This window comes from Carcharhinus amblyrhynchos, chromosome 23, assembly GCF_965287045.1.
Source record: "Carcharhinus amblyrhynchos chromosome 23, sCarAmb.v2.hapA, whole genome shotgun sequence".
Lineage (NCBI taxonomy): Eukaryota > Metazoa > Chordata > Chondrichthyes > Carcharhiniformes > Carcharhinidae > Carcharhinus > Carcharhinus amblyrhynchos.
The window spans coordinates 40,689,533-40,716,850 of record NC_137346.1 but is presented as its reverse complement, the minus strand read 5'-3'; the positions used below and the strand labels follow the sequence as shown (position 1 = coordinate 40,716,850).

Sequence of the window (27,318 nt, the reverse complement as noted above, 5' to 3'; positions counted from 1 at the left end):
AAATCTATTGGAAAAAAATCAGAGAGCTGGGATGAATCCACATTTAGAAATACACAGATGAACCAAAGATATGCACCATAGGTTTGTTAAGGAAAGGCTGTGTCTGACTTGTGATTGAATTTCCTGAGAAGATGCATCAAAATGTTAATGAAGATTGTGCTTTCATAGAATGCAGAAAGAGACCATTTGGTACCAATTCTCCAAAAGAGCATCTTACCCAGGCCGTAATCCTGTAACCCCACATATTGACCCTACTAATTCTTGGGACATCTTGGGACACTAAGGGACAATTTAACATGGCCAATCCACCTAACCGGCACGTCTTTGGGAGGAAATCGGAGCACCTGAAGGAAACCCACACAGTCATGGGGAGAACAAATTCCCCACAGACCTAAGGCCAGTATTGAATCCGGGTCTCTGGCACTGTGAGGCAGCAGTGCTAATCACTGTGCTACCGTACTGCCCCCAATGTAGATTTTAGCAAGGCTTTTAAGAACATAAGGAATAGGAGCAGGATTAGGCCATCTAGCCCTTTGAGCCTGCCCCACCATTCAATAAGATCATGGCTGATCTGAAGTGGATCAGTTCCACTTACCCGCCTGCTCCCCATAACCCTTAATTCCCTTATCAATCAGAAATCTACCTACCCGTGACTTAGATGTATTCAATGAGGTAGCCTCCACCACTTCAATGGGCACCTTTTGATAAGGTGTCACATGGCAGACTGGTACTAAAAGTAAAAATCAGTTAGCTCTGAGGCAAAGTGGATCCAAAATAATCTCAAAGACAGGAAGCAAAGGCTGATGGCTAATGGATATTTTTATAACAGGCATGTTGTTTCCATTGGGGTTTTGTAGGCTCAGCACTAACACCCTGGCTTTTGGGTTCTATATCAATGGTTTGGACTTCCATGCATGACTAAGAAATTTGCAAATGATACCAAAAAATGGTTATGTGATTGACAGTGAGGAAGGAAGCTGCAGACTGCAGGAAGGTATCGATGGACTGGTTAGGTGGACAAATCAGTAACAAATAGGATTCAGTCCGGAGTAGTGTGAGGTTATGCGCTGTGGCAGACAAATGAGGCAAGGGAATGAACAATGAGAATCATGGCAGAATAGAGAGGGATCTTGGCTTGAATGTCCACTGAAGCCAGCAGGACAGGTAGATAAGATGGTCAAGGATGCATGTGGAATAGTTGCCTTTCCAGTATTAGCCAGGCATCGGTTGTAATAGCCAGAATTTTCTGAAACATTGGTAGGGCCATCAATACTCGCTGTACCATAGCAACAATGCGATTGGACTATAGAAAGTGTTCAGACACTTCTGAAGATGTTGCCTTCACTGGAGAATTTTAGTCGTTTTTCTCTCCGTAGATGCTGTCAGACCTGTTGAGTCTTCCCAACATTTTCCGTTTTTGTCTCAGATTTCCAGCATCTCTCAGTATTTGCTTTGAAAAGGTGAGGGTTGCTCTCTTTGAAAAAGAGAGGCGGCTGAGTGCAACTTCATCGAACTGTATAAAATGATGAGAAGTCTAGCTAGAGTGGATTATTATTATATTAACATCTCATTATAGGCCATACTCCCCTTGGTTGAGGGATCCACAATCAATGGACGTAGAAATGAGATAAGAAATTGAAGATTCAGAAGAGATTCAAGGGGAAATGCTTTCATCCAGAGGGTGGTGGGGATGTGGAACTCACTGTCTGAAGGATAGGATAGGCACAGTTTCTCAGTAAATTTGAAGAGTATGTGAATCCATAATTGAGTCTCTGGAATAAGAGCTGGATGGTAGGATTAACTTGAATGGTTCCTTGTCAACCATCAAAGATGTGATGGGCCCAATGGCTTCCTGTAAGTGTTTCTACTTAACATCCCATCTCTGTGACAGCCAGGGTCCTGCCATTCACTGATGAACCACATGCCATTCCTTAGTAACAGCCGAATCACTGGCATGAGTATTTTCCTGAAGACCTTGCAGTTGAAGAGTATTTATGATGTGTGTGTGTAATGGGCCCCCTAATGACCTCTTTCTCTTGTTCAGGCTGACTGGAACTATGTGACCATGGTTCTTAGGATTATCTGACCAGCAGTCCCTGGAATATGCAAGCCTGCCGGTCATCCACACCGAGCGTCCTGCAACGGCATGGTGACAACTTTCAAAATAGCAATCCTTGGAGCGCAAGGGGTTGGCAAATCAGCAATTGTGCACCAGTTCCTCTACAACGATTATAGCGAGCACTACCTGCCCACAAGGTCACGGCGAGTCTACCTGCCTGCTGTGGTCATGAACGAGCATGTGCACGACCTCCAGATAATGGACTTCCCGCCCATCCCATCCTTCCCAGTCAACACTCTACAGGTAATTGTTCTAATCCCGGTCACAGGGGCTGATGTGGTTCTCTCTTTGGTGGGAGGAAGCAAGTAGCAGGCAATTTCACTTAGCAGCCAATTTTTCCAACAAGTGGTAATATCGATTGCCTGACTAATAACCTAGAATGGCTTATCTTGTTAGTGACGTTTTTGTACCTTTTCCAAACCTTGGCTTCGTCTTCCTTTCTCAGTAAGAAGTCTCACAGCACAACAGGTTTATTCAGAATCACAAGCTTTTGGTGAAAGAGATGAAGGGGCACTGCTCCAAAAGCTTGTGATTCCAAATAAACCTGTTGGGCTTTAACCTGGTGTGAGACCTCTTAGTGTGCCCACCCCAGTCAAACACCAGCATCTCCACATCGTGTCTTCCTTTCTCAATGATTCCCCTTCTCTTCCATTGCTTCCTCCGGTCCTGCTTTTTCCTGAAACATCCATTATCTTTCATTCCCCTTTGTCAATTTCTTTAATTACAGTTCAGTCAATCAGCCAGTCAAAGGCTTCTACCTCCTTCCCCCAGCCTGGCAATTGCTGATGCGATTTCGGTGAGGCTACCTCAGATTGCCGCTCAAACCCAAGGATGCCTCCTCTAAGATCGTTAGTGAAAAGAGTCAGGCTTTTTTATCACGAGCTTTATGATCCTGCTTATTAACGTCATATGTCCAAATGTGGAAATCAAATCAGTGGCATTCACAGGAAAGATGTACTTGCACTATGGAAGGGGTACAGAGGGGATTTATGAGAATGGTGCCTGAGCTGGAGAATTTTAGTTATAAAGGAAGATTGAATATTTGAATCATCAGGCCCCTGGGTTACCAGTTATCAACATAACCACTACACCCCTGCATTTATACCCGAATTGGAGTAACAAATCAGGATATGTGGATTCAAATCCTGGCTTTGCTTGACTTCTTATCATTTTCAATTGACTTCCTCTTGGCTGATGTACCTCAAAGCAATATTCTGTCTTTAATTTAGCTACTGTGCAAATTACAGCTATCCCCACCTCATTCAGCCCATGGAGCAAGGCTACCCAGCCACGCTCGCCCAGGACTGGAAAATCCCGCCTGCAGCCAATGGATCTTTGCATGGTCCTGTCCTGCCGGCTATGATTCCTGTGGCGGATGGATGGGGAAAGTTCCATCCACAGTGTTTGTTTGCTGTTATCCTCCTCTTCTTTTTGCTTTTTCCATTTTATTTGGGGTTGCCTCAGCGCTAGTTGCTCACCCTTCTCCATCTCCTCCTGTCAGCCACCAATTCCTCTTCCAGTCCTGTTACATTAAGTCCCTCATCCATCCATCTGACCTTAGGCCTTCCTCTGTACCTTCTTCCTGACAGTCCCACCTCCATCGTTCACGTCTTGACGTGTCCTTCCTCTCTTTCTCTCCACAACAGATGACCATGCTATTTCAACCTCTTCTTGGCGTTTGGAATGCTGGTTCAGTTGTTAGGTTCTGAGATAGACAGATTATTATTGAGCAGGGGTATTAAGGGTTATGGGCTTAGGGCAGGTACATGGAGTTAGGCCACAGATGATTTTATTGAATGGTAGAATGGGCTTGAGGGGCTAAGTGGCCTACTTCTGTTCCGATGTTCCTACTTTCTCCGATGCTCCCACAATCTTCATAGACTCCACTGACGTGCTTGTTCCTGATTTCCCCCTTTTTCGTTACTCCTCATCATCGTCATCTGCATCCTATTAGCACAGCTTCTCCCTTCTTGATATTACAGTATAAAACGAGGCTGTCTTGTATATTCTTCCTTCTAGTTTCAGGGATACTTTTCTATCACCAAATGCCCCACTGCACTTCTTCCAATGACCTCAGGCAGAGCTAATCTGCTGCTTAATTTCCTTTTCAAAACTTCCAGCTTCTGCCACTACTGACCCCCAGGTGCTTGACACTATTCATTTTCTCTAAGTCTTCAGCCATCATCTTTACAGCTTTACTCAGATCCACGTCTCTAAGCTCGAGCTGACAGGCCATAAATCTGATCTTTGCTCTGTTGATCTTGTCCCTGTCTTCCCGTGCTTTGTGTCCACTTCAAGAGGCAGAACCAGCTGAGATCTTGCTGTAGGTGTGAATCCTTGATATTGTTACCCATGAACATGCTTTGGAGATGGGGGTCTCACGTGATGGTCTAATTTCCTCCTACATAACAGAACAATGTCATTTTGCTTCCACCTGATTTTTCTTAAAATGTGCTTATAAAGTGACCGTATAGGTTGTTACTTGGTATAACAGGGAAATGTGTTGGTATGTTGGCATATTGGGTACACATCAGTGACGACAGGTTGTGCAAAGGCAATTGGAGAACAATGCCAGCTGGTTGCCTTTCAGAGGACAATAGGGGACTGACAAACAATGGGCATGGGCCTTGTAGGACTGAGGTATTGTCCCCGCAAGACCTGCAGCAGATGTAGTGGCAGGGAGGGCAACCTGGGCAGAATTCCAAAATGACAGATTGCTGGACCTCCATCAGTGTACCAAGTGTGTTTCACTCTGCGGCTTTGGAGTTGCAATACTAGACAGATCATGCGCAATTGTGTAAAACAGCTGACACTAGTCCCACTGCCATAGCTCTCCCAGCAAAGTTGAAGTGTGAACGGGGAACAATGTAAAATGAGCTGTTGATATGGGTGGCACAGTGGCATGGGTGACGTGGTGGCACAGTTACATGGGAGGCATGTTGGCACAATGGTTTGCATTGCTGTCTCACAACACAGGGACCTGGGTTCGATCTCAGCCTTGAGTGAACGTGTGTGTGGAGCCTGCACATTCTCCCTGTGTCTGCCTGGGTTTCTTCCATGTGCTCTGGAGATGGGGGTTTCACATGATGGTCTAATTTCCTCCCACACTCCAAAGTCATGCAGGTTAAGTGGATTGGCTTTGGTAAATTGCCCCTTAGTAACCCAAGATGCGCAGGTTAGGTTGATTGGCCATGCTAAATTGCCCCTTAGTTTCAGAGAGATTAGCACTGGGTTAGGCTGTGGGTGGGATTGTTGGCCTCCTTCTGTAGAGTCAGAATTCTGCGCTTCTAGGATTCAGTAAGGAGCACAGGACTTGGGAGAAGGAGGTATTCAGTCCTTCAAGCCTGCTCCATTCTGCTCTTCTATAAAAGCTGATCTGGTGATGGTCTCAGGTCCATCTTCCTGACTGTACCCCATTCATTCTTCAGATGAAAATACTTGCAGGCTTTAACTGCAGTTGTCTGGCTTTTCATACTTGCCGTTGGTTTTCAATCCCTAACAACATGTGGAATTATTTTTAGTTCCAAAAGAAAGGCTTTTCAGCTTTATCAATGTCCATGGAGCAGCAGATTAAATGTGGGCATGGGGGAGTGTTCATGTTCGGAGTGATGAATGACATTTCTGGAGAAGTGTTTTGGATAGTTTCAAGTTTCCAGGAATATTGTCACTCTGCCAGTCTGGAAAAGCTGCGAGAGGTGGTGATGGAGGTGATTCAGTTCCTGATTTCAGGTAGATGTCCAGAGGAACATAGAGCTATTGTCCCTCCAATTAACATTGGAAAGTGGCATATTGATAGTCACCCAGAATAAGTCCCGGTAACTCAGGCAACTATTGGAAAAGTATAGACACAAAATAATTATCACAGACTAAGGGACTTTCTTATTCATTTGTGGGGCATGGGCGTCACTGGCTGGCAACCATGTCCCACAAATTTGTTGCCCATCCCTTGTTGCCTGAGGACAGTTGAGAGTCAACCACATTGCTGTGGCTCTGGAATCACATGTCGGCCAGACCAGGTAAGGATGGCAGATTTCCTCCCCTAAAGGGTATAAGTGAACCAGATGGGTTTTTCTGACAATTGACAACAGTTTCTGGATTAATTGATAACACCACTAAGCCAGTGCCTCCTTCTAAACACAAAATAATTATCACCAACTGAGGGACTGTGTGTAAAAACAAAATAATTCGTGGCAAACGGGTCAAGATCAAACTCCTGACAATTAATCTTCACGTTTCTCCCAGTGTCATTGTAACAGAATAGCACCTGGTGGGAAAATTGAATTAGGCTGATAATCAGGCACAGGGATCGCTATGTATAATTAACCCATGCCGGCGTATGGTGAAACTGGCAGCATGCCAATTTTGTGTTGCCTACTAATATAAATGATAGTGACAGCACAGCGCTAAGCACACGTCTCAGCAAGGCACACAAATTAATGCAAAGCTAACACTGCTCAAAGCTAGCCTGTAGCACTTGGAGACAAATAACTCCTTTTAAAGGTCGGGTGCATTTTGGTTGCAGCTGGTTCACGAACAGTTTCTGAGCAGGAAGAGGAGGGCAAATGGAACGACAATGGAGAGAATGTGTTCCCTGTGTCTCCAATGCAGCAATGAAGGTTTGGGGCAGGAGTGGACAGGAGTAGAGAAATCCTGTTTCCTCAGGGGGTCAGTAGGCTCTCTGTTTACACATAATGAAGACAGTGTGAACAGATAGCCATTGAGGTCAGTGCCAACAGTCTAACTTCTAGGAGCTATATACAGCGCAGCATAAAGTTCAATGATCTCACACGAGTGACCAAGGTCTGTGAATACATCTTCAAAAGCCACACCCTGATATATGAACTAGTGGTCACGCACACTCTGCTTTACTCGCCATATCCTCTTCTCTCACCTACTACCAATCTCGACTCATTCATTGCCTCACCTCACCCACTCAGCATTACTGCGTGTGCCACATTCAAGATCCTTGAGCTTGCACACACTGCAGCTATTCAACTGTGACAGGAACTTCAGCATGGTCACAGGCACACTCCCTTTCTCTTACGTAACAAAGTGATCCATAACACGAGACGGCAACGATGAACTGGTGGAGGAGAGTGTTGGCAGTTACTGTTTTTCTGTGATTGGGGCTGTGGTCGGTGATGGGGTACAGACTGTAGAGGGTGACATTCCTACATACTCCCCCTTCTCGCATCTCACTTCCCGTTGGTCCTACAATCCCTTCTGACTTATAAGCTGCAGACGGTGCGTGAATGTGCCGTTTGCTTTTCCACCATCCCTCACCCAACTCTACACTTTCAGAAGCCGAGGAAGTGCCATTTGCTCTAGAGTTAGTCTAGAGCAACTAACTAACTCTACAGCAACTCTGGGCAGACATCCAGGAGGCTCAGAGACCGGTGAAGAATAAACACCATCACTTGGTTTCACAATCTCAGCCACCAATTCCAGGATTTTGAGTGACAATGAAGGGTCAGCAATATAGTTCCAAACTTGATTTGAAGGGGAACTTGCCAACAGTGGTGTTCTCATTCATCTGCTGCCCTTGTCCTTCTAGGTGGTCGAAGACGCGGGTTTGGAAGGTGCTGTCGAAATATTCCAGTGCAACATTCTGGAAATACTGTATCAGGAACTGCGCATAATCTATAGTCCGGGGAGGATCTGTATGTGCTATGTCACTGGGCATGACTGGGCTACAGCCAGGTCAACGGGCAAACGTAGCGGATGTGCCAGCTTCTCAGAGGGCAAGGTAGCATATGGGTCTTACTGCCTCTGCTGGGGGAGACAGAGAAAGGTTGATGAGCATGCAGACAGAAATGCTTGGTACTATGGAACCACGCTGCAAGTGTGTGGACACCATTTTGATTTGATTTGATTTATTACTGTACATGTATTTGCATACAGTGTTTCTTGTGCACTATACAGACAAGGCATAACATTTATAGAAAAGGAAAGGCGAGAATGCAGTAATCGCTAGGATTTTTAGAGAGTTTACAAGAGTTAAAATAAAGTTTTAGAAGCATAGAACGAGAGTTAAAGATAGAATTATAGAATATGCCGGGGACAGCTTGCAAGAAGTCACCATCTCCAGCACCATCTTGTCATCTCAATTTTAGTACAAAAATGTCCCCCATGGCATTGAAAACACAAGTGCTATGGAACCCTTTTTATGTCCTCTGTTTTTCTCATGCTTGGTTTATCTACAGATGCATAATACCCGTGGACTTAAAGCAGTGTTCTTTTCATCTATTCCTCTGCATCATGGCAACTGAGGTCTCACTGCCTGGATTTGAGCTTTCCAGTTGATTGTGCAAATTTCCTTCTCTGCTGTTGATCGGCTGCAGTAATGTTAAATAGCAACTCAGTACAAAGTCTCCTAAACATTGTACATAAGCAGCAATATGCAGCAACGGGTAATAAACTGTCAGGGGCTGATAGTGTTGCCCGGATGTGAGGTGATGACGGATGTTGAATTCTATCTTTTTTTTGATGGTTATGTTACACTGTAGAGTTTCACCGCAATCTATCCTCTTGGAATACATTGAAAGTTGTCTTCTAAGAGAAACTTTTGTTGATAAAGCCCCTTTAAACCCCACAGTCTGTCCCAAAGCCATAAAGTATGTTCTGACGTGTACTCTCTGTTGTAATATAAAAAATGTGTCAGCCACTTTGCGAGCTCCCACAAGGAGCAAATACTTTTAGATGATGCTTGTGAAAGATAATGGTCGTATTCTCCGACCTCACCTGCTAAAGTGACATTAGTGCTACCCGCTGTGCCGCCTGCACAGTGGCTGGTCCTACAGTACATGCACTGCAGCAGTTCAAGAAGGCAGCTCACCACCACCTTCTGGAGGGCAGTTAGAAATGGGCAATAAACGTTGACCCAACCAGTGTGCCCACATCCCACGAATGAACAAATTTTTTAAAAAATGAGTCTAGATCGTGGATATAAGTCCCTGACCTGGGAGGTGAACTTCACAACCTCATGAGAAGGTAGGATCTGATTGAGGTATATAACATTTTAAAAGGGATTGACAAAATAAATGGAGACCAAATGTTCCCTCTTATGGGGCAATCTCAAACAAAAGGTCACAGGTATAGGTTGAGAGATTTAAAACTGAGATGAAGAATTACTTCTCACAGAGGGTGGTGAATCTCTGGAACTCACTGCCCCATAGTGTGGTGGAGGCTGAGTCAGTGATTGGGTTCAAGAAGGAGATATATATATTTCTAATAAAAAAGAGATAAAGGGATATGGGGCGCAGGTGGGGAGATGGATTTAAGACCAGGGAGAGATCAGGAATGATCTGATTAATGATGGAGCAGGCTCAAAGGTCTGAATTTGCCAACTCCTGCTCCTAATTCCTATGTTTCTATGAGCTGTAAGTCTGCATACTTATTAGCGATTGGATTGTACATGAGAATTTGTAAAATGATAGGGTTACATGGAGCTGATAATATCCTGCAGCCTGTAATATAATTTCTGCTCTAGATAGCTGTTGCCCTTTCACTGAGATCAGGCTGCATCTGCTGTTACAGGCACATTCTTGCCTGCTACTTGCCTCGGGGCGCCAATGCACTGAACCAAGGAGAGCGAGACAACATTTCAGGCGTGACAGTGTGTGGGCTGGATTCTTCCCCCAAATCAGGGAGAAAGAGTCAGCCTTGTTCTGCTTGTCGTGGCTGGGAGCCGTGGCCTTTTCTCTCGGATGCAGTGTCGGTACAGCCTGTTGAGTCAGCAGCTCGTTCCGCCAGTTCTGTTATGCTTCATAAAGCAATCGGGTTTTAACTAGCCTTTTGCTCACAAGAGTGCAGACGGTAAAACCAAACACAGTTTTCATGTTGATGATAAAAATGCATAGGCAGCAGTGACCCTGGGAGACATTGGGACAATTTTGTTGCAGGGTTTGATACAGCTTTCTCATGAGGCAGTGCAGGACCCAGTTCTGTTCCAAAGCATCTTATCAACTGCAATTTACTGAAAAACAGACCTTGTAACGTTGGATAGTTGACACTTTTATTAACTTAAGAGAAATGAGTGATCCCTAACAGTGGCAACGGATGAAATCTTGAGCTCACGTTCCCCAGCACCAGTGGGAGCTCAAGCTCCAGAAGTTACAGTTCTCACGGGCGAGAGCGTGGCTTTGGATCTTCCCCGCCCCTCCTCCAGCGACATCATCCAGTTCACAGCCATGGCCAGCAGCTGTTCTGCATGTATTTTAGTACCATTAAACACCCCACCCTCCCCTCGTTGTAACCACGCCAATGCAATGTCACATTACAATATGTTCACCTTGACGTGAACCTATCATGGGGGGGGTCTCCCTGGAACAGGTGGGGGGGGCAGGGGGTGGTAAATATAAGTATAGACCCTGCAATCCGGCAAAATGATGAACTTGACAGTAGACCAGATCCGTGCCATCATGGCTAGGAATATCCGTAACGTCTGATTGCGCATGTTGACCATGGCAAGTCCTCCCTCACTGAGTCTCTGGTGTCGAAGGCTGGAATCATTGCCTCCTCACGTGCTGGTGAAACTAGGTTCACTGACACTCATAAGAAATAGGAGCAGGAGTAGGCCATCTAGCCCTTCGAGCCGGCCCCGCCATTCAATAAGATCATGGCTGATCTGAAGTGGATCAGTTCCACTTCCCCATAACCACTCACAAGGATGAACAAGAAAGATGCATCACCATTAAATCTACTGCCATCTCCCTGTTTTACGAGCTCAAGGAACAAGATTTGGCTTTCATCAAGCAGTGCAAAGATGGCAGCGGTTTTCTCATTAACTTAATTGACTCACCCGGGCATGCTGATTTCTCCTCTGAAGATTGTGCACTAGTTGTGGTGGGCTGTGTCTCTGGGGTATGTGAAACTGTGCTGCGTCAGGCCATTGTAGAGGGACATGGCCAGGCAGTATCCCTGGCAATAACCCCTGGCACTGCCCCTTGGCACAGGTTGGTGCTACCATTTTGGCATGTTGGCAGACCCAGGCTGGTATCAGAATGGGCTCCAGTCGGAGCCTCATGGGGCAACGGGGAGGGGAGGGATTCATGCAGCTGTGGTCAGGGACCTGAAACAGTCCAGCCAGAAGGGGATGCAGCGATTGCCACCTGAGGGGAAGAGGGTGGAGTGGGGCGCGGATTCCGACTGCGGGGGGAAAAGGGGTTGACGATTGTGTTCGGGGTGGTGGGGGCGTGCGGGCAAGATTGAAGGGGGGGGGGGATGCCGAATGTGAGGGGGAGGTGGCTGATGATTGCACCGGTGGAGGTGAGGAGGGGTGGGCGGGTAGGGCACAGTGAGTGGGGCAGGGTGGGCGTGGAAAAGAGAAGTGAATGCTCTCTCCGGTCGGGGGAGCCCCTGAGGCCTCAGTGATGGAGTGGGGGCAGATTTATAGTATTTCGGATTGGGGTGCCCTTTAAAGATGGCAGTGGGGTTTTGCTAGTGTGTTTAGGGCTTGACCCTCCTGCATGACAATGTGAATCACATCCCCCTTGATTTTTTTTTTAGGTAGAGCGTGGCAGGATCTCACCAGAAACAACTCTGCTGTTTTTTGATAAGATTTCCCCGAGTGTGTTCACTACTTTGTTATTTTCCAAATGAGTATCTGGCAAATGGACCACTTGTCTGAACAAGTGACTGGCCACCAGTAACATCACGGGTGTCCCCAGTGTAGTCCAACCAGTGATGGTGAGTTTAGAGCAAAGAACTGCTGCAGTTTTGCCTTCTGAATTGTTAACTTCTTAATTCGGTAACGTGGGTCCTGCACGGTGAATTTCCGGATTATTGGAGTTTCTGCTGGAGTGCAAGTACGTTGTTCCACAGGGCTGCTGTCGTTTCAAGTTAAAGTTGCTGTGGGTTACTCAGGGCTGCAAGTGGAACTGTCACGTCCCAAAGCTGCTCTGCCCATCATTTTCAAGAGTTGTATGTAATGTTCTTGTTATTTCTATTGAAAGAGAGAGGGGGAGAGAAATAAGAGCTACAAAGTCATCCTTGTTGAGGACCAAATGAGGCGTACTGTTGATGGTAGGCATTGGAACGAGTGGGTTGTGCCAGGGGCGCTCGTTCATATTTCCAACCCCTGATGTAATCAGCTCCCGCTTGTCGCCAGTGTGAAAATCTCAGCTGAAGGCGGTTTTCCTGCGAGCAGGAGACAAATCGAAGAGGGAATCAACTAAAACACTTAAAACGTAAATCGGAGAAAGACATTCACCTGGCTGGAGACATGTCGGCAGAGTCCTGATATTGGCAGAAGGTTGGCAGGGACTTTGACAGGGGTCTGCTTGAAGATAGTTGGCATTGTCAGTGCCCTGTGATTTGAAGGTTGGCAGAGGTTTGACATTGGCAAAGGGCTGGCCGTAGACTGCTTGCTTCCCATAGCCACAACGCAGGGAGGGAATTGGTTTGATTTATTATTGTCACGTGTATTAGTATACAATGAAAAGTATTGTTCCTTGTGCGCTATACATACCATTCATAGAGGGGAGAAGCAAAGGAGAGGGTGCAGAATATAATGTTACAATCAAGACTAGGGTGTAGAGTAAGATGAACTTAATTTATGGTAGATCCATTCAGAAGTCTGACGGCAGCAGAGAAGAAGCTGTTCTTGAGTCGGTTGGTACGTGACCTCAGACTTTTGTATCTTTTATCCAACAGCAGGTGGAAGAGAGAACGTCTGGGATGTATGGGGTCCTTGATCATGCTGGCTGCTTTTGAGGCAGCGGGAAGTGTAAACAGTTAATGGATGGGAGGCTGGTTTGTATGATAGACAGGGTTTTGTTCGTGACCCTTTGTTCTTGTGGTCTTGATCAGAGCAGGAGCCATACCAAGCTTTCTATGGTGCATCTGTAACAGTTGGTGAGAGATTTATCAAGAAAGCTTTAAAATATATTAAATGCATGAGGGAGTATTGAAAGTATACAATGCTCTGTAAAGCTTAACTATTGGAGCTGATTTTCCAGATCCAATTGTTTTCGGTTTTATTTATAATTATTGGGCTTCCTGCTCCGAAGATCCAGAAATCAGCCTTTGCCCAGTGCAGAAACCTTGAGTAATTAATCGCAGATCAGACATAATGCGGTCACACAGACAAGAACTATACCTTGATTCACAACTTTGGAATATTACTTTATACAGGGCCAATTAGAGAAAAGGGACTTTCACCTCTTCAATTGCAGCTAGATTCCAATTCCAATGAAAACAACCGTTAACTCACCCATTCTGCCATTTCATCCTGCTATCCATTGTTAACCTGGGCAAAATACCTTTGATGCAACTTGTTTTCTGATCGAGTTATCTATCATTCTTGTATTATAAGGAGAGATTGGCAAAGCTTGCGTTTCTCTCTTCACCGTAGGGATGAGGAAGGAAAGATCTGATAGAGATGTTCAACTTTATGAAGGGTCCTCAAGCGTCGGGAGAATGGTGCCATAAAGATTGTGTTATTGGACTAAATTCCAGAAACCCAGGCTAGGGTGCCACAGGCAAGAACTCAAATCCCACCACGATGGCTAGAGAAATTTAATTTATAAATAAATGATTGATCTCCTTATGTTATGTAACTTCTAGAAAGTTATAAAAATTAATGTCCTTCAGCAAGGGCAGTCTGCCTTCCTTACTTATGCTGGCCTACTTATGACTCCAGATCAGAGCAACATAAGTGGCACAGTGGCTAGCACTGCTGTCTCATAACGCCAGGGACCTGGGTTCAATTCAGGCCTCAGGTCACTGTCTGTGTGGAGTTTCTCCCCATGTCTATGTGAGTTTCCTCTGGGTGCTCTGGTTTCTTGCCACAGTCCAAAGATGTGTGGGTTAGGTTGATTGATCATTGCTAAACTGACCTCCTTCTGGGCCCTTTTATATCTCTCCCCTCTCATCCTAAACTTATGCCCTCTAGTTTTAGGCTCCCCTACCTTTCGGAAAAGATTTTGACTATCTACCTTATCTATGCCCCTCATTATTTCATAGATCTCTATTAAGGTCACCATTTGAAATTTCAAACAGTGCTTGGCAGTTAACAGTAAGTCACCATCAACTGGTGCATTCTCCATGGCATTGTTTCTACTAAACAGAGTGCATTTGCCAATAAGTAGCATTCTCTTTACAGTATAAATTGTTACTTTCCCCTTATGTCGGTACTATTGCGAATTGTTTTGATGAGAACAGGACAAAAAGCTTCGACATGTCTCTTTTAGCAATATTCAATTCTGCTCTACCAAGTGGATAAATAAATCTTTACTGAGTATCAGATGTTCAAACTTGGCCAAGCCAAAGTGCAGATTATAAACGTGAAGTTATCCAGTGATTATATTTGGATATTTTAGTTCTCAGCTGTTGCCTGTCACAGTCACGCTTCTGTTGCTCTTCTTCTGAAATTACTGCTGTAGAAAGTCCGGCGGCTATTTAGATCCTTGTCTGTTGCAGGATGGCAGACATTTGTCTCTGCAAAGCAGTGTGCGGACTGAGATATGGGGCACGATCTGACTGGCCATTCACTCCACGCTCCCGCTGCAGTGAAGCTGGAGAATTTGGCGCCAAGCCAAACTCCATTTACTGTAGCAGGATGGGAAAATCTCACTGGCGTGAAGGGTCGGCATTTTCCAGCCACGATATTGTTGAAGGGAGAAAGAGATCTCTGCTCCGTGTGGAGCCTGGATGTCCTCTCTCTCTCTTTCTGTCCGAATCCGATATTTTTCACCAGATTTGGGCCATGTGATCTCTCTCCAGTTTGATCACAAATTGTGAATTCCAAAAATGGCCCAGGTCTGGTCTTTATCTTTTAGCATTGCCCTTGTTGCCAAGATAATTATTTTTCAGTGTTCTGGCCATTAATTCCTGAATGATCCATCCTCCCTCTTGATGAGATGGGAAGGAGCTGGTCACACCTGCACAGATGTTATTGTTTGTGAAAGAGCCTCGTAGAGCTGGTGTCTCCGCAAGGTGTAATGTGGCTTGTCAAGCACAAATCAGCACCCATTTAAAGTTCAGGTGTCTGTTTGCGAAGCAAAATGGTACAATGTCTAAAAACCAGACAAAGAGATATCCAGTTAACGTTCCATATTGCACAGTTTTGTGACACAAAGTACAGGAGAAAGAAGAATATTTGGATAGTTTTATCCAGAAGAGAATTATCCCCCAGGATAATGCACAGATTCAGGATGCTGTGACTGTCCATGACTCTTGGAGGGGGCGGGTGGCACAGTGGTTAGCACTGGTGTCTCATAGCGCCAGGGACCCGGGTTCAGTTCCGACCTTGAGTAACTACCTGTGTGGAGTTTGCACCTTCTCCTCTTGTCTATATAGGTTTCCTCCAGATGCTCCGGTTTCCCCTCACATTCCAAACAATGTGCAGATTCGGTGGATTGGCCATGCTAAATTGCCCCTTAGTGTCGGGAGGATTAGCAGGGTAAATACTTGGGGATATAGAGATAGGGCCTCGGTGGGATTGTTGTCAATGAAGACTCAATGGGCTGAATGGCCTCTTTCTGCACCGTAGGAATTCTGTGATTCTATTCCGTGATACAATGTATTTACTGGAGAAGGATTTGTGAAGGATAATCAGAATGCAGAGCATGGTATAGTGGATCAGTGAAACTGCTCAAGGAAGGGAAAGAGAGCAGAATAGAAATGTTATTTTCTTGATTCATTCATGGGATGTGGGCCATCGCTAACAAGGCCAGCGTTTATTACCCATCCCCAATTGCCCTTGGACCGAGGGATCTCCAGAATCAAGCACACTGTTGTGGGTCTGGAGTCACATGTAGGCCAGACCAGGTAAGGATAGCAGAGTTCCTTCTCTTCAGGGCCTGGTGGACTTCCACAACAATTGATCACAGCTCCATGGCTAGCTTTATGTCCCTGATTTATGAACTGACTTCAGATTATACCAGCTATCTTGGTTGAACTGTGTCCCTAGAGCTTTAGCTTGGGGGTGACGCAGTGGCACAGTAGTTAGCACTGCTGCCTGACAGCACCAGGGACCCAGATTTGGTTCCCGGCTTGGATCACTGTCTGTGCGGAGTTTGCACATTCTCCCCGTGTCTGTGTGAGTTTCCTCCAGGTGCTCTGGTTTCCTCCCACAGTCTGAAAGGCGTGCTGGTTAGGTGCATTGGCCGTGCTAAATTCTCCCTCAGTGTACCCGAACAGGTGCCGGAGTGTGGAGACTAGGGGATTTTCACAGTAACTTAATTGTCAGCCTCCTTGTGACAATAATGATAAACTTTTAAAAAAAAACTGGATTTATAGTTCAGTTTACCGCGACACCACACTTCCCGTTGAATGAGGGGACAATCGGGGATTCTACAATTAGTGAGTTAGATAGCAGACATAAAACAGATTTCCCTTGGGTGCATTGCCAAACTCATGGGTAGGGGATACCATCTGTGCTCTTCTCCTGGTACACAGGCAGTGCCAAGAGAAGGGAGAGGCCGAATCCTGTAGTCGGGATCCATGTGGAACAGCTGACATCAGTATAAAAGCGAGGTGATCCTACTGAAGGAGTGTCAGGACCCAAGTGAAAAAGGAACTCGAAAATTATAGGATGGAATTTTCTAAGTGTCATAAAGGCAAGGAAAATGCTATGAACCTTGCCGGTCTCTACATCGTAATCTGTTGACACAATCACTTTTTTGGAGAGTGGTGAATTGTGCGTCAATGCTGATTGGGGGGGGGGGGGGGTTGGTGGTTGTGTTAAACACACCAGTGAACCAGCTGCCGAGAGCTTGGGCACAGTTTTTCAAAGGTGCCCCAATCTCACAGTGCATTTTGTGATCTCCTGCCACTCCCCATAGACATTGGGATCCTTCCCCCCTCATTGATGGCATGTTTCCCCACCCTGAACATGGGTCACCCACATGGGGGTTTCAGGGAACTCCCAATGGCGGCCCCTGACATGTCGCCAACACCCCTCCGCCACCCCTCCCACCATGAACCCATCCACAAACCACCCCTGCATGTCCAAGCTCGCATAGCCCCACTGTCGCATTGCTCCTTTCCAATGGACCCTGTCTGGGTCCATTGGGAAGGAGCTGGGAACATAGCTAAGTGGTGCCAAGCGCCAATCAGATTTTTAACATTGCACGTTATTTTCCTGGCACACTGTGTTGTTCACTGTGTACAGCGAGTTGGTAAAAATCATGCTCATAATCTTTGGATTATTGCCCAAATGACGTGTGAAGTTGCTTGGCAACAGCAGGTCAACAGAATTAATATATGTCTAAAGGAACGGGTGCAGGATATGGGCCGGGGATTCCTTAACACTGGCCACAGGCAAAATTCTGGGACCAGAATAAAGAACGGCAGAATAAAGGAAGAGGCCCTTTAGCCCAACAAGCCTGCACCGATCATGTTGTCCTACCTAAACCAACTGCCTGTACCCTTCTATTCCCCACCTGTTCATAAGCCGATCCAGTTAAGTCTTAAATATCACTAACGTATCTGCCTCAACCATCCCACTTGGTAGTGCATTCCAGGCCCCCACCACCCTCTCTGTAAAAATGCTGTGCCAATGAGAAAATCTCCACCGAAATCAGATTGGGGATCAGTGCCCTAGAAAAAGGGTAAAGAGGCACCTTAAACCAGTAAGATATGGAGAGAGGGGAGGAGAGATCTACAAGAAAAGGAACAAGTCTAAATATAAATGAAACATGAAAGGAGAGTAGGACAGACTAAGAGGGAAGAAGATGAATGAGTAGGGACTGAGTAGAGTTATAGAATGGGAATGTATCAAATGCTTAAAAGTAAAGTGAGAAAAATTCCTATAAAAATGAGTTGTACTGCGATGCACAATCCATCTGTAATAAAGCTGGGCAACTGTGGGCCAGAATACGTTCCAAGAAGTCAGATATGTTTGTTGTCACTGAGATGTGGCCAAAGAAAAACTAGAGTGGGATTTAAACATTGTAGAGTATAACACATTTCGATGAGCAGATAGGAGGAAAGGGGAGGTGGAGAGCTGGACTTATATAACAAAATAACAGGAGAAAAAAATGACAACTATCAGGGAGACAGAATTAAAATCCAATTAGAGAGAAATAAAAGGTAATGATATGATCGATGTAAATAGAATCCAAGCCAGCTGATGGAGTCAAAACCATTGTCTTTACTGAGGGTGTTCATTGACTTTGCTCAGTCCCATAGCTGTCCTCTCATACCCAGTGTCTCAGCGAACCCTATTTATAAGTGCTGAAAGCACTGAATTATTCATTTGTGGGACAAGAGTGTCGCTGGCTGGCCAGCATTTATTGTCCATCCCTAGTTGCCCTTGGAGGGCAGCATAGAGTCAGCTGCACCGCTGTGGCTCTGGAGTCACATGTCAGCCAGACCAGGTAAAGGTGGCAGATTTCCCTCCCTAAAGGACGTTGATGAACCAGAAGGATTTTTCTGACAATCAACAATGGTTTCATGATCTTCAGTAGACTCTTAATTCCAAATATTTTTTTTATTGAATTCAAATTTCACCACCTGCCGTGTCAGGTCCCCAGAACATTAGTTGAGTTTCTGGATTAATAGTCTAGCGACAATACTGTTATGTCATTGCCTCCCCATTAAACAATGCCCTTCATGCATGTATCTTAACAATATAATTACCATGCTGTTAGCAGTCTAGATATCATCTGAAAGTGGAAAGGAGGTGGACAGAGAAATATGTAAACAGAATAAAGATATAGAATAATAAGAACATAATAACCAGTAGTGAGGTCAATGAATCTGAAATTAAAAGGCTAGAAGAGGTGTGTAAAACAGATAAAGAGGGCGCAGCTCTCCAGCTTTGACAGACACCCTGCGGGAATTCCAATGCTCCACTGAATGGGATATCAGCCAAGAATCTGGATTCCCAACAGGTGTCGAAGTAGTTGGGATTCATCTGCCCTGCCATAGCAGGCTGCAACCTGATAATTGTGCAAACCCGCTTATTGTAATATAATTAGTGTGTTTGATGGCCCATTTACCAATCCTCTGCCATGCATCAGGCCCCCAGCGGGAACTGCACTTAGCAAGCTTTGGTTCTGATAATCACCAGTGTGGACTTGGTGTGCTGCACTGTGAGGATCCAGGGGAGCACCACCAATTTAAATCATGGGGGTCACATCCCCCCCTCTTCCCCACAACTTGCAGGCATGAGGGTGTCACTCCAGACCACTTATTCCTTCTGAATAAACCATAGCTGTCAATCAGGCTTAGAGTGTATGTCAACATTGTGGTTAGTAACAATCAGGGTACTTGAGATGCATTCAAGCGTGAAGGGAAAAATAAATTTGCCCAGCTGACTGGAGAGTGAGTCGGAATTCATTTAGCTGTCAGTGGAAGCTTATTTCAAAGCACTGCACATTGAAAATGACCGAAATCAAAGATTCTCAACAGAATAGAGAGGGCTTCAAAAGTTTCAGCTTGTTAGGAAGACTCAAAAACTTCAAATACTGGGGCTGAATGCCCAGCTGGGCAGAATGGAACCACCTCCCCCCCCCAACCCCCACCAAAAACAGGTGAAAGTGACATATTTTCTGTGACAGAGGACTTCAAAGGGATCTGTTCTCACCTGCAGAGAGGAAGGAAAATCTCTGCTGCAGAATGGAATGCTGCAATGTTTTAAAATCCTGCCAGGTGGGGGAATCAGAAGTCTTGGAGGTTAAAGTGACCTGGCCACTTGAGAATTTACATAGCTGACAGGCAGGAATGCAGAAATTGATCACTGGGCTGCCTGAAATTCCCATGCCTGGAGTGATCTTCATGTCTGCCAGAGCTCGAAGGAACAGTCCAGCCACATGAACCCCATCCCAGGAGAGAGTGGCAAGGTCAATCCCTGATCCCCAGCTCAACCCCCAGGACCCCTGAGGGACATTTTCTGTAAGAAGTCTCACAACACCAGGTTAAAGTCCAACCAATTTATTTGATAGTAAACCCACAAGCTTTCGGGGTTTGCCCCTTCGTCAGGTGAATGGAGAGTTCTGGCCTCAGGCAGAGCATATAACAGCACAGACAGTTTACAGATTACTGATTAAAATGCGAGTCTTTACTGTGTTTACTCCAGTCCAACGCCGGCATCTCTACATCAGGACATTCTCTGTGGCAGTGGCAGAGGCAAATGCCCACTGGACCTTCCTCTTTAACTGCCTCCGCTCCCCTCTCCCCCTCCCCAGGGCCCAAAGCAGAGGCCAGGCTGTGAGTGCCAGGGAAAAGTGCATTGTTGACACTGTCAAGGCACGTGACTTAAAGGAGGCTTGAGATGGGGATTTGAGGAGGGAGGAGAGCTGGGTGAGGGTTTTGAGGAGGGAGGGGGCTGAGTGGGGGTGTCTGAGAGGGAGCTTGATTGGGGAGGGGAGTTGGGTCAGATGACCCTCATGTCTATCTGGTATTAGGGGGGGGGGGGGTTACTCATTAGTTGTGGGTTGGGGGGAGGACGCACCTCTTTGCTGAGGGGTTGGTGGTGCTCCTCTGGTCAGTGGTGGGGTTGCTATTTCATTTTCTGAGGGGAGGGGTCTTGTCTCTGAGCCTGGAGATTGGGGTACCCTTTAAAAATGGCACCTCAACATTGGAACAGCGGGAGTGAGTCCCAGCTAACAGACAGTACCTGTGCTGGGGGAACATTCACGCTTTCCCACTGGCGTGAGCGATTAGCCTGAAAACAGGAGTGTTCCACCCAGAGTCCTTACAATTTCTATCGAGCTCTATCTTAACCAATATGTCAGAAGCCCAACAAGGAAGGATTCACTGCTTTATCTTGTAAGTGGGATTACCAGAGCAGAGAAGAGCATGGGATCCAAGGGGCTGTTGCCTTGTGGATCCAGAACTGGCTTGCCTGCAGAAGGCAGAGAGTGGTTGTGGATGGGTCTTTTTCTGCATGGAGGTCAGTCACCAGTGGAGTGCCCCAGGGATCTGTTCTAGGACCCTTGCTGTTTGTCATTTTCATAAATGACCTGGATGAGGAACTGGAGGGATGGGTTGGTAAGTTTGCCAACGACACGAAGGTTGGTGGTGTTGTGGATAGTCTGGAGGGATGTCAGAAGTTGCAGCGAGACATAGATAGGATACAAGACTGGGCAGAGAAGTGGCAGATGGACTTCAACACGGATAAATGTGTAGTGGTCCATTTTGGAAGGTCCAATGGGATGAAGGAGTATAATATCAAGGGTAGGACTCTTAGCAGTGTAGAGGATCAGAAGGACCTGGGGGTCCAGGTCCATTGGACTCTTAAATCGGCCTCGCATGTGGAGGATGTGGTCAAGAAGGCGTATGGTGTACTGGCCTTCATTAATCGAGGGATTGAGTTTAGGAGTCGGGAGGTAATGCTGCAGCTTTATAGGACCCTAGTCAGACCCCACTTGGAGTACTGTGCGCAGTTCTGGTCGCCTCACTACAAGAAGGATGTGGAAGCTATTGGGAGGGTGCAGAGGAGATTTACAAGGATGTTGCCTGGATTGGGAGGCATGCCTTATGAGGATAGGTTGAGGGAGCTAGATATTTTCTCCCTGGAGAGACGAAGGATGAGAGGCGACCTGATAGAGGTTTATAAGATGTTGAGAGGTATAGATAGGGTGAATCCTCGGATGCTATTTCCCAGGGCTGAAATGGTCGCTACAAGAGGACACAGGTTTAAGGTGCTGGGGAGTAGGTACAGAGGAGATGTCAGGGGTAAGTTTTTCACTGAGGGTGGTGAGTGAGTGGAATCGGCTGCCGTCGGTGGTGGTGGAGGCAAACTTGTTGGGGTCTTTTAAGAGACTTCTGGATGAGTACATGGGATTTAATGGAATTGAGGGTAGGCCTAGTAAGTAGGGATATGATCGGCACAACTTGTGGGCCGAAGGGCCTGTTTGTGCTGTAGTGTTCTATGTTCTATAAAAGTGGAAGAGCATCTCAGCAATAGTGGACCATAATATCATGTGATTTAAGATAGTGATTGAAAAGGATAGCAGAATGACGAAGAACAGAGTAATAGGTATATGGAAAAACTGGTTTGAGGGAAATTGGGCAATGAATTAGGGAAAATAAAATGGATAATCATATTGACAAACAAGCATCTAGAAGAGCAAGGGGAATCATTAAGAAAATTGTTCAACAGAAACAGAAAAATACAATCCTCTAAAAAAAACACAATCAAACCAAACACTGATGAGACAGTATGGATAAATAAAGACATAAGGGAATAATTGAGCATAAGGGAAAAAGGTATCAGGAAAGTGCATGAGAATGGGGAATGTAAAGAGGACAGGAGGGAAGGCAATAAATAATGTGGAAGGTAATGTTGAAACTCTGAAATTAAATTTTAAGAAACATTAAACAAAATAGTAGCATTTCCAACAGGTTCATAAATTTTAGAAAAAAAGGTAAGCTGGACCATTAAGGCAGTGAAAGCGAAATCGCAGAAGTATTAAATCATTATTCTGCTTCAGTGCTTTCCAGGAACCTGACAGTAACACATATCATTCAAAACGACATAACCAGATTAAAATAAGGATAGAAATATTAAATAAACTGATCAAATTCAAAGAGGATGAGACCCGTGGTCTGGATGGAATACATTTGTGTTTTTTGAAAGAATCTATTGATGAGATAACTGAACCATGATTACACATCTTTAATAGTTTATTTCAATAGTGCCAGAGGCCTGGCAGATTGTGAATGTTATACCTAAATTTAGAACAGAGATTAAAAGGCCCAACTCTTTGGTTGATATAAGAACATAAGAACTGGGAGCAGGAGAAGGCCACCTGGTCCCTCCAGCCTGCTCTGCCATTCATTAAGATCATGGCTGATCTTTTTGCGGACTCAGTTCCACTCACCCATCCGCTCACCATGACCCTTAATTCCTTTACTGTTCAAAAATGTATCTATCCTTGCCTTAAAAACATTTAATGCGGTAGCCTCAGATGTTTCACTGGGCAGGGTTTTCCGCAGATTCACAACCCTTTATGTGAAGAGGTTCCTCATCAACTCAGTCCTAAATCTGCTCCCCCTTATTGTGAGGCTATGCACCCTATTTCTAATTTCACCCACCAGTGGAAACTACTTCCCTGCTTCTATCTTATCTATTCCCTTCCTAATTTTATATGTTTCGATAAGATCTCCCCTCGTTCTTCTGAATTCCAATGAATGTAGCCCCAGTCTACTCAGTCTCTCCTCATAAGCCAAATCTCTCAACTCCAAAATCAACCTAGTGAATCTCCCCTGCACCCCCTCTCGTGCCAGTATATCCTTTCTCAAGTAAGGAGACCAAAACTGTACACAGTACTGCAGGTGTGGCCTCACCAGCACCTTATACAGCTGCAACATAATCTCACTGTTTTTGAATTCCATCCCTCTGGCAACGAAGGACAAAATTCCATTTGTCTTCTTAATTATTTGATGTACCTGCAAACCAACTCCTTGAGATTCTTGCACAAGGACACCCAGGTCCCTCTGCACAGCAGCATGCTGCAATTTTTTACCATTTAAATAATAGTCCATTTTGCTGTTATTCCTACCAAAATGGATGACCTCACATTTATCAACATTGTACTCCATCTGCCAGACCCTCACCCACTCACTTTGATTATCTATATCCCTTTGCAGACTTTCAGTGTCCTCTGCATACTTTGCTCTTCCACCCATCTTAATGTCATCTGTGAATTTTAACACATTGGAGTCCCCAACTCCAAATCATCTATGTAAACCGTAAACAATTGCAGTCCCAACACTGATCCCTGAGGCACAACACTAATCACTGATCGCCAACCAGAAAAACACTCGTTTATCCCCACTCTTTGCTTTCTGTACAGCTCACTGACTATCACTGTTTGCTGTGCAGATACATGGATTTGGGCCAGTGTCTGTGGGAGTTTGCACATTCTCCCCATGCTTGCGTGGGTTTTCTCCGGGTGCTCCAGTTTCCTCCCACACCCCAAAGATGTGCTGTTAGGCTGATTGGAGGTAATAAATTGTCCCTAAATTAGTTTCCCTCAATGTGGATGGCCATAAAACAATAGATAAGGGTCATGGGTGGGGGGGGAGGTTACTGGTAATGTTAAAATGGCGGCGTGGGCTCGTTGGGCCGAAGGGCCTGTTTCCCGGGCTGTTTTTATTCTTTGTTCTTTGTTAGTTAATGAATCTTCTATCCATGCTAATACATTACCCGTAACACTGTGCACCTTTATCTTATCTAGTAGTCTTTGGTGCGGCACCTTGTCAAAAGGATTGGGAAGCCTATTTCTAACCCTTATCAACCAAACACACTTACTGTCCAATTTTTCTGAGTCATCTCCGACAGAGTCCAACCAAATGCAGCATATCTCACAGGGAACAGTGCAGGGAATCGGCGCAGAAGCCACATCCCTTTTTTATGACGCAAGCACGTATTTGGATGGCACAGTGATTAACACTGCTGCTTCACAGTGCCAGGGACCCAGGTTCAATTTCACCCTTGGATGACTGTGTAGAATTTGCATGTTCTCCCAGTGTGCACGTGGGTTTCCTCCGGGTGCTCTGGTCTCCTCCAACAGTCCAAAGATGTGCAGCTTAGGTGGATTGGCCATGCTGAATTGTCCTTTAGTGGCCCAAAATTTGTAGATTAAGGGGATTGGCCATTGTAAGTGCACAGGGTTAGATGAATGTGTGGGTGTGCGTGTCGGGGTGGAGGTGAGGGGTGGGCGTTGGGGAGAGTGGTGTGTGTTGGGAGACTGGGTAGGATAATATTTTGGAGAGTCCAGATAGACTCAATGGACTAAATGGCCTCCTTCTAGATCGTAGGGATTCTATGGTTCTGGTAAGTAAACAGTTCACGTATCAAAACTGCAAGTATGGACAGAAGGTAAGTGGATGGGGGAGGAGCGGGGTGGGGGATGTAGGGATGACAGACAATATTGGAGTCTGGTAGCGCGGTCTAATCAAGGTGTGTTGGGGAAATAGTTGGGGAGGGGGTCAGTTGTATCAGGGTGGCACGGTAGCACAGCGGTTAGCACTGCTGCTTCACAGCTCCAGGGACCTGGGTTCGATTCCCAGTTTGGGTCACTGTCTGTGTGGAGTTTGCACATTCTCCTCGTGTCTGTGTGGGTTTCCTCCGGGTACTTTGGTTTCCTCCCACAGTCCAAAGATGTGCAGGTTAGGTTGATTGGCCGTGCTAAAATTGTCTCTTAGTGTCATGGGATGCATAGGTTAGAGGGATTAGTGGGTAAATGTGTAGGGCCTCGGTGAGATTATGGTCGGTGCAGACTCGATGGGCCGAAGGGCCTCTTTCTGCACTGTAGGGTCCTATGATTTGTATAGTTACCCAAGTGTTGGACATGGATTTTTCTGACTATCATTGCCTGGATAACTAACAAAGTAGATAAATTGGAGTCTTCCAGTCCTGTCAAAATCTATGGCGCTTTGCATGGTTCCTCCCCTTCCCGCAGTGCTGGGGAACGTGTTGCAAGAGGTCACCTTCAGGGCAACCAAAAGATCACCCGGCTGGAAAAGGCTGGAAGATCCCTGCTTCTGCCTCTGACTCCGAGTTGAAGAGTTTTTCAGAAGTTGAAAATTCCCAGGCAATTCCTACAGAGTCCTTGCACTGGAACTTCCGAGGGTCCCTGTTGAGCCATCTCCCAGGGAAGTCCGGTCTCCGACTATCCATTATGTCCAGAAAATGATCAGGAGGAGGAATGACGACTCGAGGAGAAAACAGAAAAACATCAAGAGCCCAGAAATGAAATAATGAACTCTCAGCATGGATTTCTCAAGGCAAAACCTTACTTGGCCAATCTCATTAAATTCTACAGAGCAGCAACAGAGTGAATAAAGCAGTAAATGTAATTTAACTGGTTTTCCAATAGATCGTCAACAATGGGCTATATGTTAGATCAATGAATAAGATCAGAGCCTGCAGAGTTAGGGAACAAGTAACAGAAAGGATAGTAAAGAGTAAGGATAAAGAACTGCTATTCAGAATAGTAAAAAGGGCTCATTAAAATATAGAAAATGGGAGCAGGAGGAGGCCATTCAGGTCTTCAAGCCCATTCCGCCATTCATTAGAATCATGGCCAATAACCTGTTCCCATTTTCCCCCATAGCCTTTGATCCCTTTAGCTTCAAGAGTTATATTTATTTATTTTTTATTTTTTATTCATTTATCAGTGTCACAAGTAGGCTCACATTAACACTGCAATGAAGTTGCTGTGAAAATCCCCTAGCCACCGCATTCTGGCATCTTTTCGGGTGCCCTGAGAGAGAATTTAGCATGACTAATACACCTAACAAGCACATCATTCGGACTGTGGGAGGAAACCGGAGGAAACCCACGCAGACACGGGGAAAATGTACAGACTCCACACAGAAGGTGACCCAAGCCGGGAATTGAACCCAGGTCCCTGGCACAATGAGGCAGCGAGCTAGCCGCTGTGCTGCTTAAAAACATACGATGTTTTAGCCTCAAATGCTTTTTGTGGCAGTGAATTCCACAGAAACTTCTCCTCATCTCGTATGGTTTACTCTGTATTCTTAGACTATGACCTGTGGTTCTGGATTCTCTCACTATCAGGAACACCCTTCCTGCATCTACCCTGTCTAGTCCTGTTAGAATCTTATAAGTTTCTATGAGGTCTCCTCTCATTCCTCTAATCTCCAGCAAATATAACCTTAACAGACCCAAATCCTCATCATATATCAATCCTGCCATCCCAGGAATCAGCCTGATAAAGCTTTGCTGCATCCCCTCTATAACAAGAGCATCTTCCGTCAGATAAGGAGACCAAAACTGTACACAGTATCCCAGGTGTGGCCTCAGCAAGGCCCTGTATAATTGCAACAAGACTTCCCTGCTCCTTCATTCGAACCTTCTTGCCATGAAGGGCAACATACCATTTGCCTTCCTTACTGCCTACTGCACCTACATGCTTCAATAACTGGTGTACGAGGGCACCCAGGTCTCATTGCAAATTCCCCTCTCTCAATCTACAGTCACACAGATCGGTCCCACACAGACCAGTGAAGATCTGCTGTTCACAATTTGTATGAACAGGTCAAACTTAAACACAATTCCAAATGAAACCACTTTCTGGAAGAGAATGTTAATACTGAGGGAGCCACAACAAATTATATGAAAACATTAATAAACATTGGTTACAGGGACACAGGACTTAGGGACACGAGTAGGCTATTCTAGTCTCCAAATGTGCTCCACCATTCAATAAGATCATGGCAGATCTAACTAATGTCTCAATTTCACTTTCTTGTCTGCTTCTCCCCCCATAACTTTA

General features: G+C 45.5%; 1 protein-coding gene across 2 annotated transcripts in view; it reads left to right on the top strand.

Annotated features, from left to right (window-relative positions):
• rasl10b (RAS like family 10 member B) overlaps positions 1–27,318 on the top strand; it is a 163,282-nt gene that overhangs the window by 11,132 nt on the left and 124,832 nt on the right. For both annotated transcript variants that reach the window (XM_080210634.1, XM_080210635.1), the window contains exon 2: positions 2,045–2,362. In XM_080210634.1, the coding sequence (XP_080066760.1) occupies positions 2,147–2,362 (216 nt within the window). In that variant the 5' untranslated portion in view covers positions 2,045–2,146. The remainder of the gene's footprint in view (positions 1–2,044; positions 2,363–27,318) is intronic.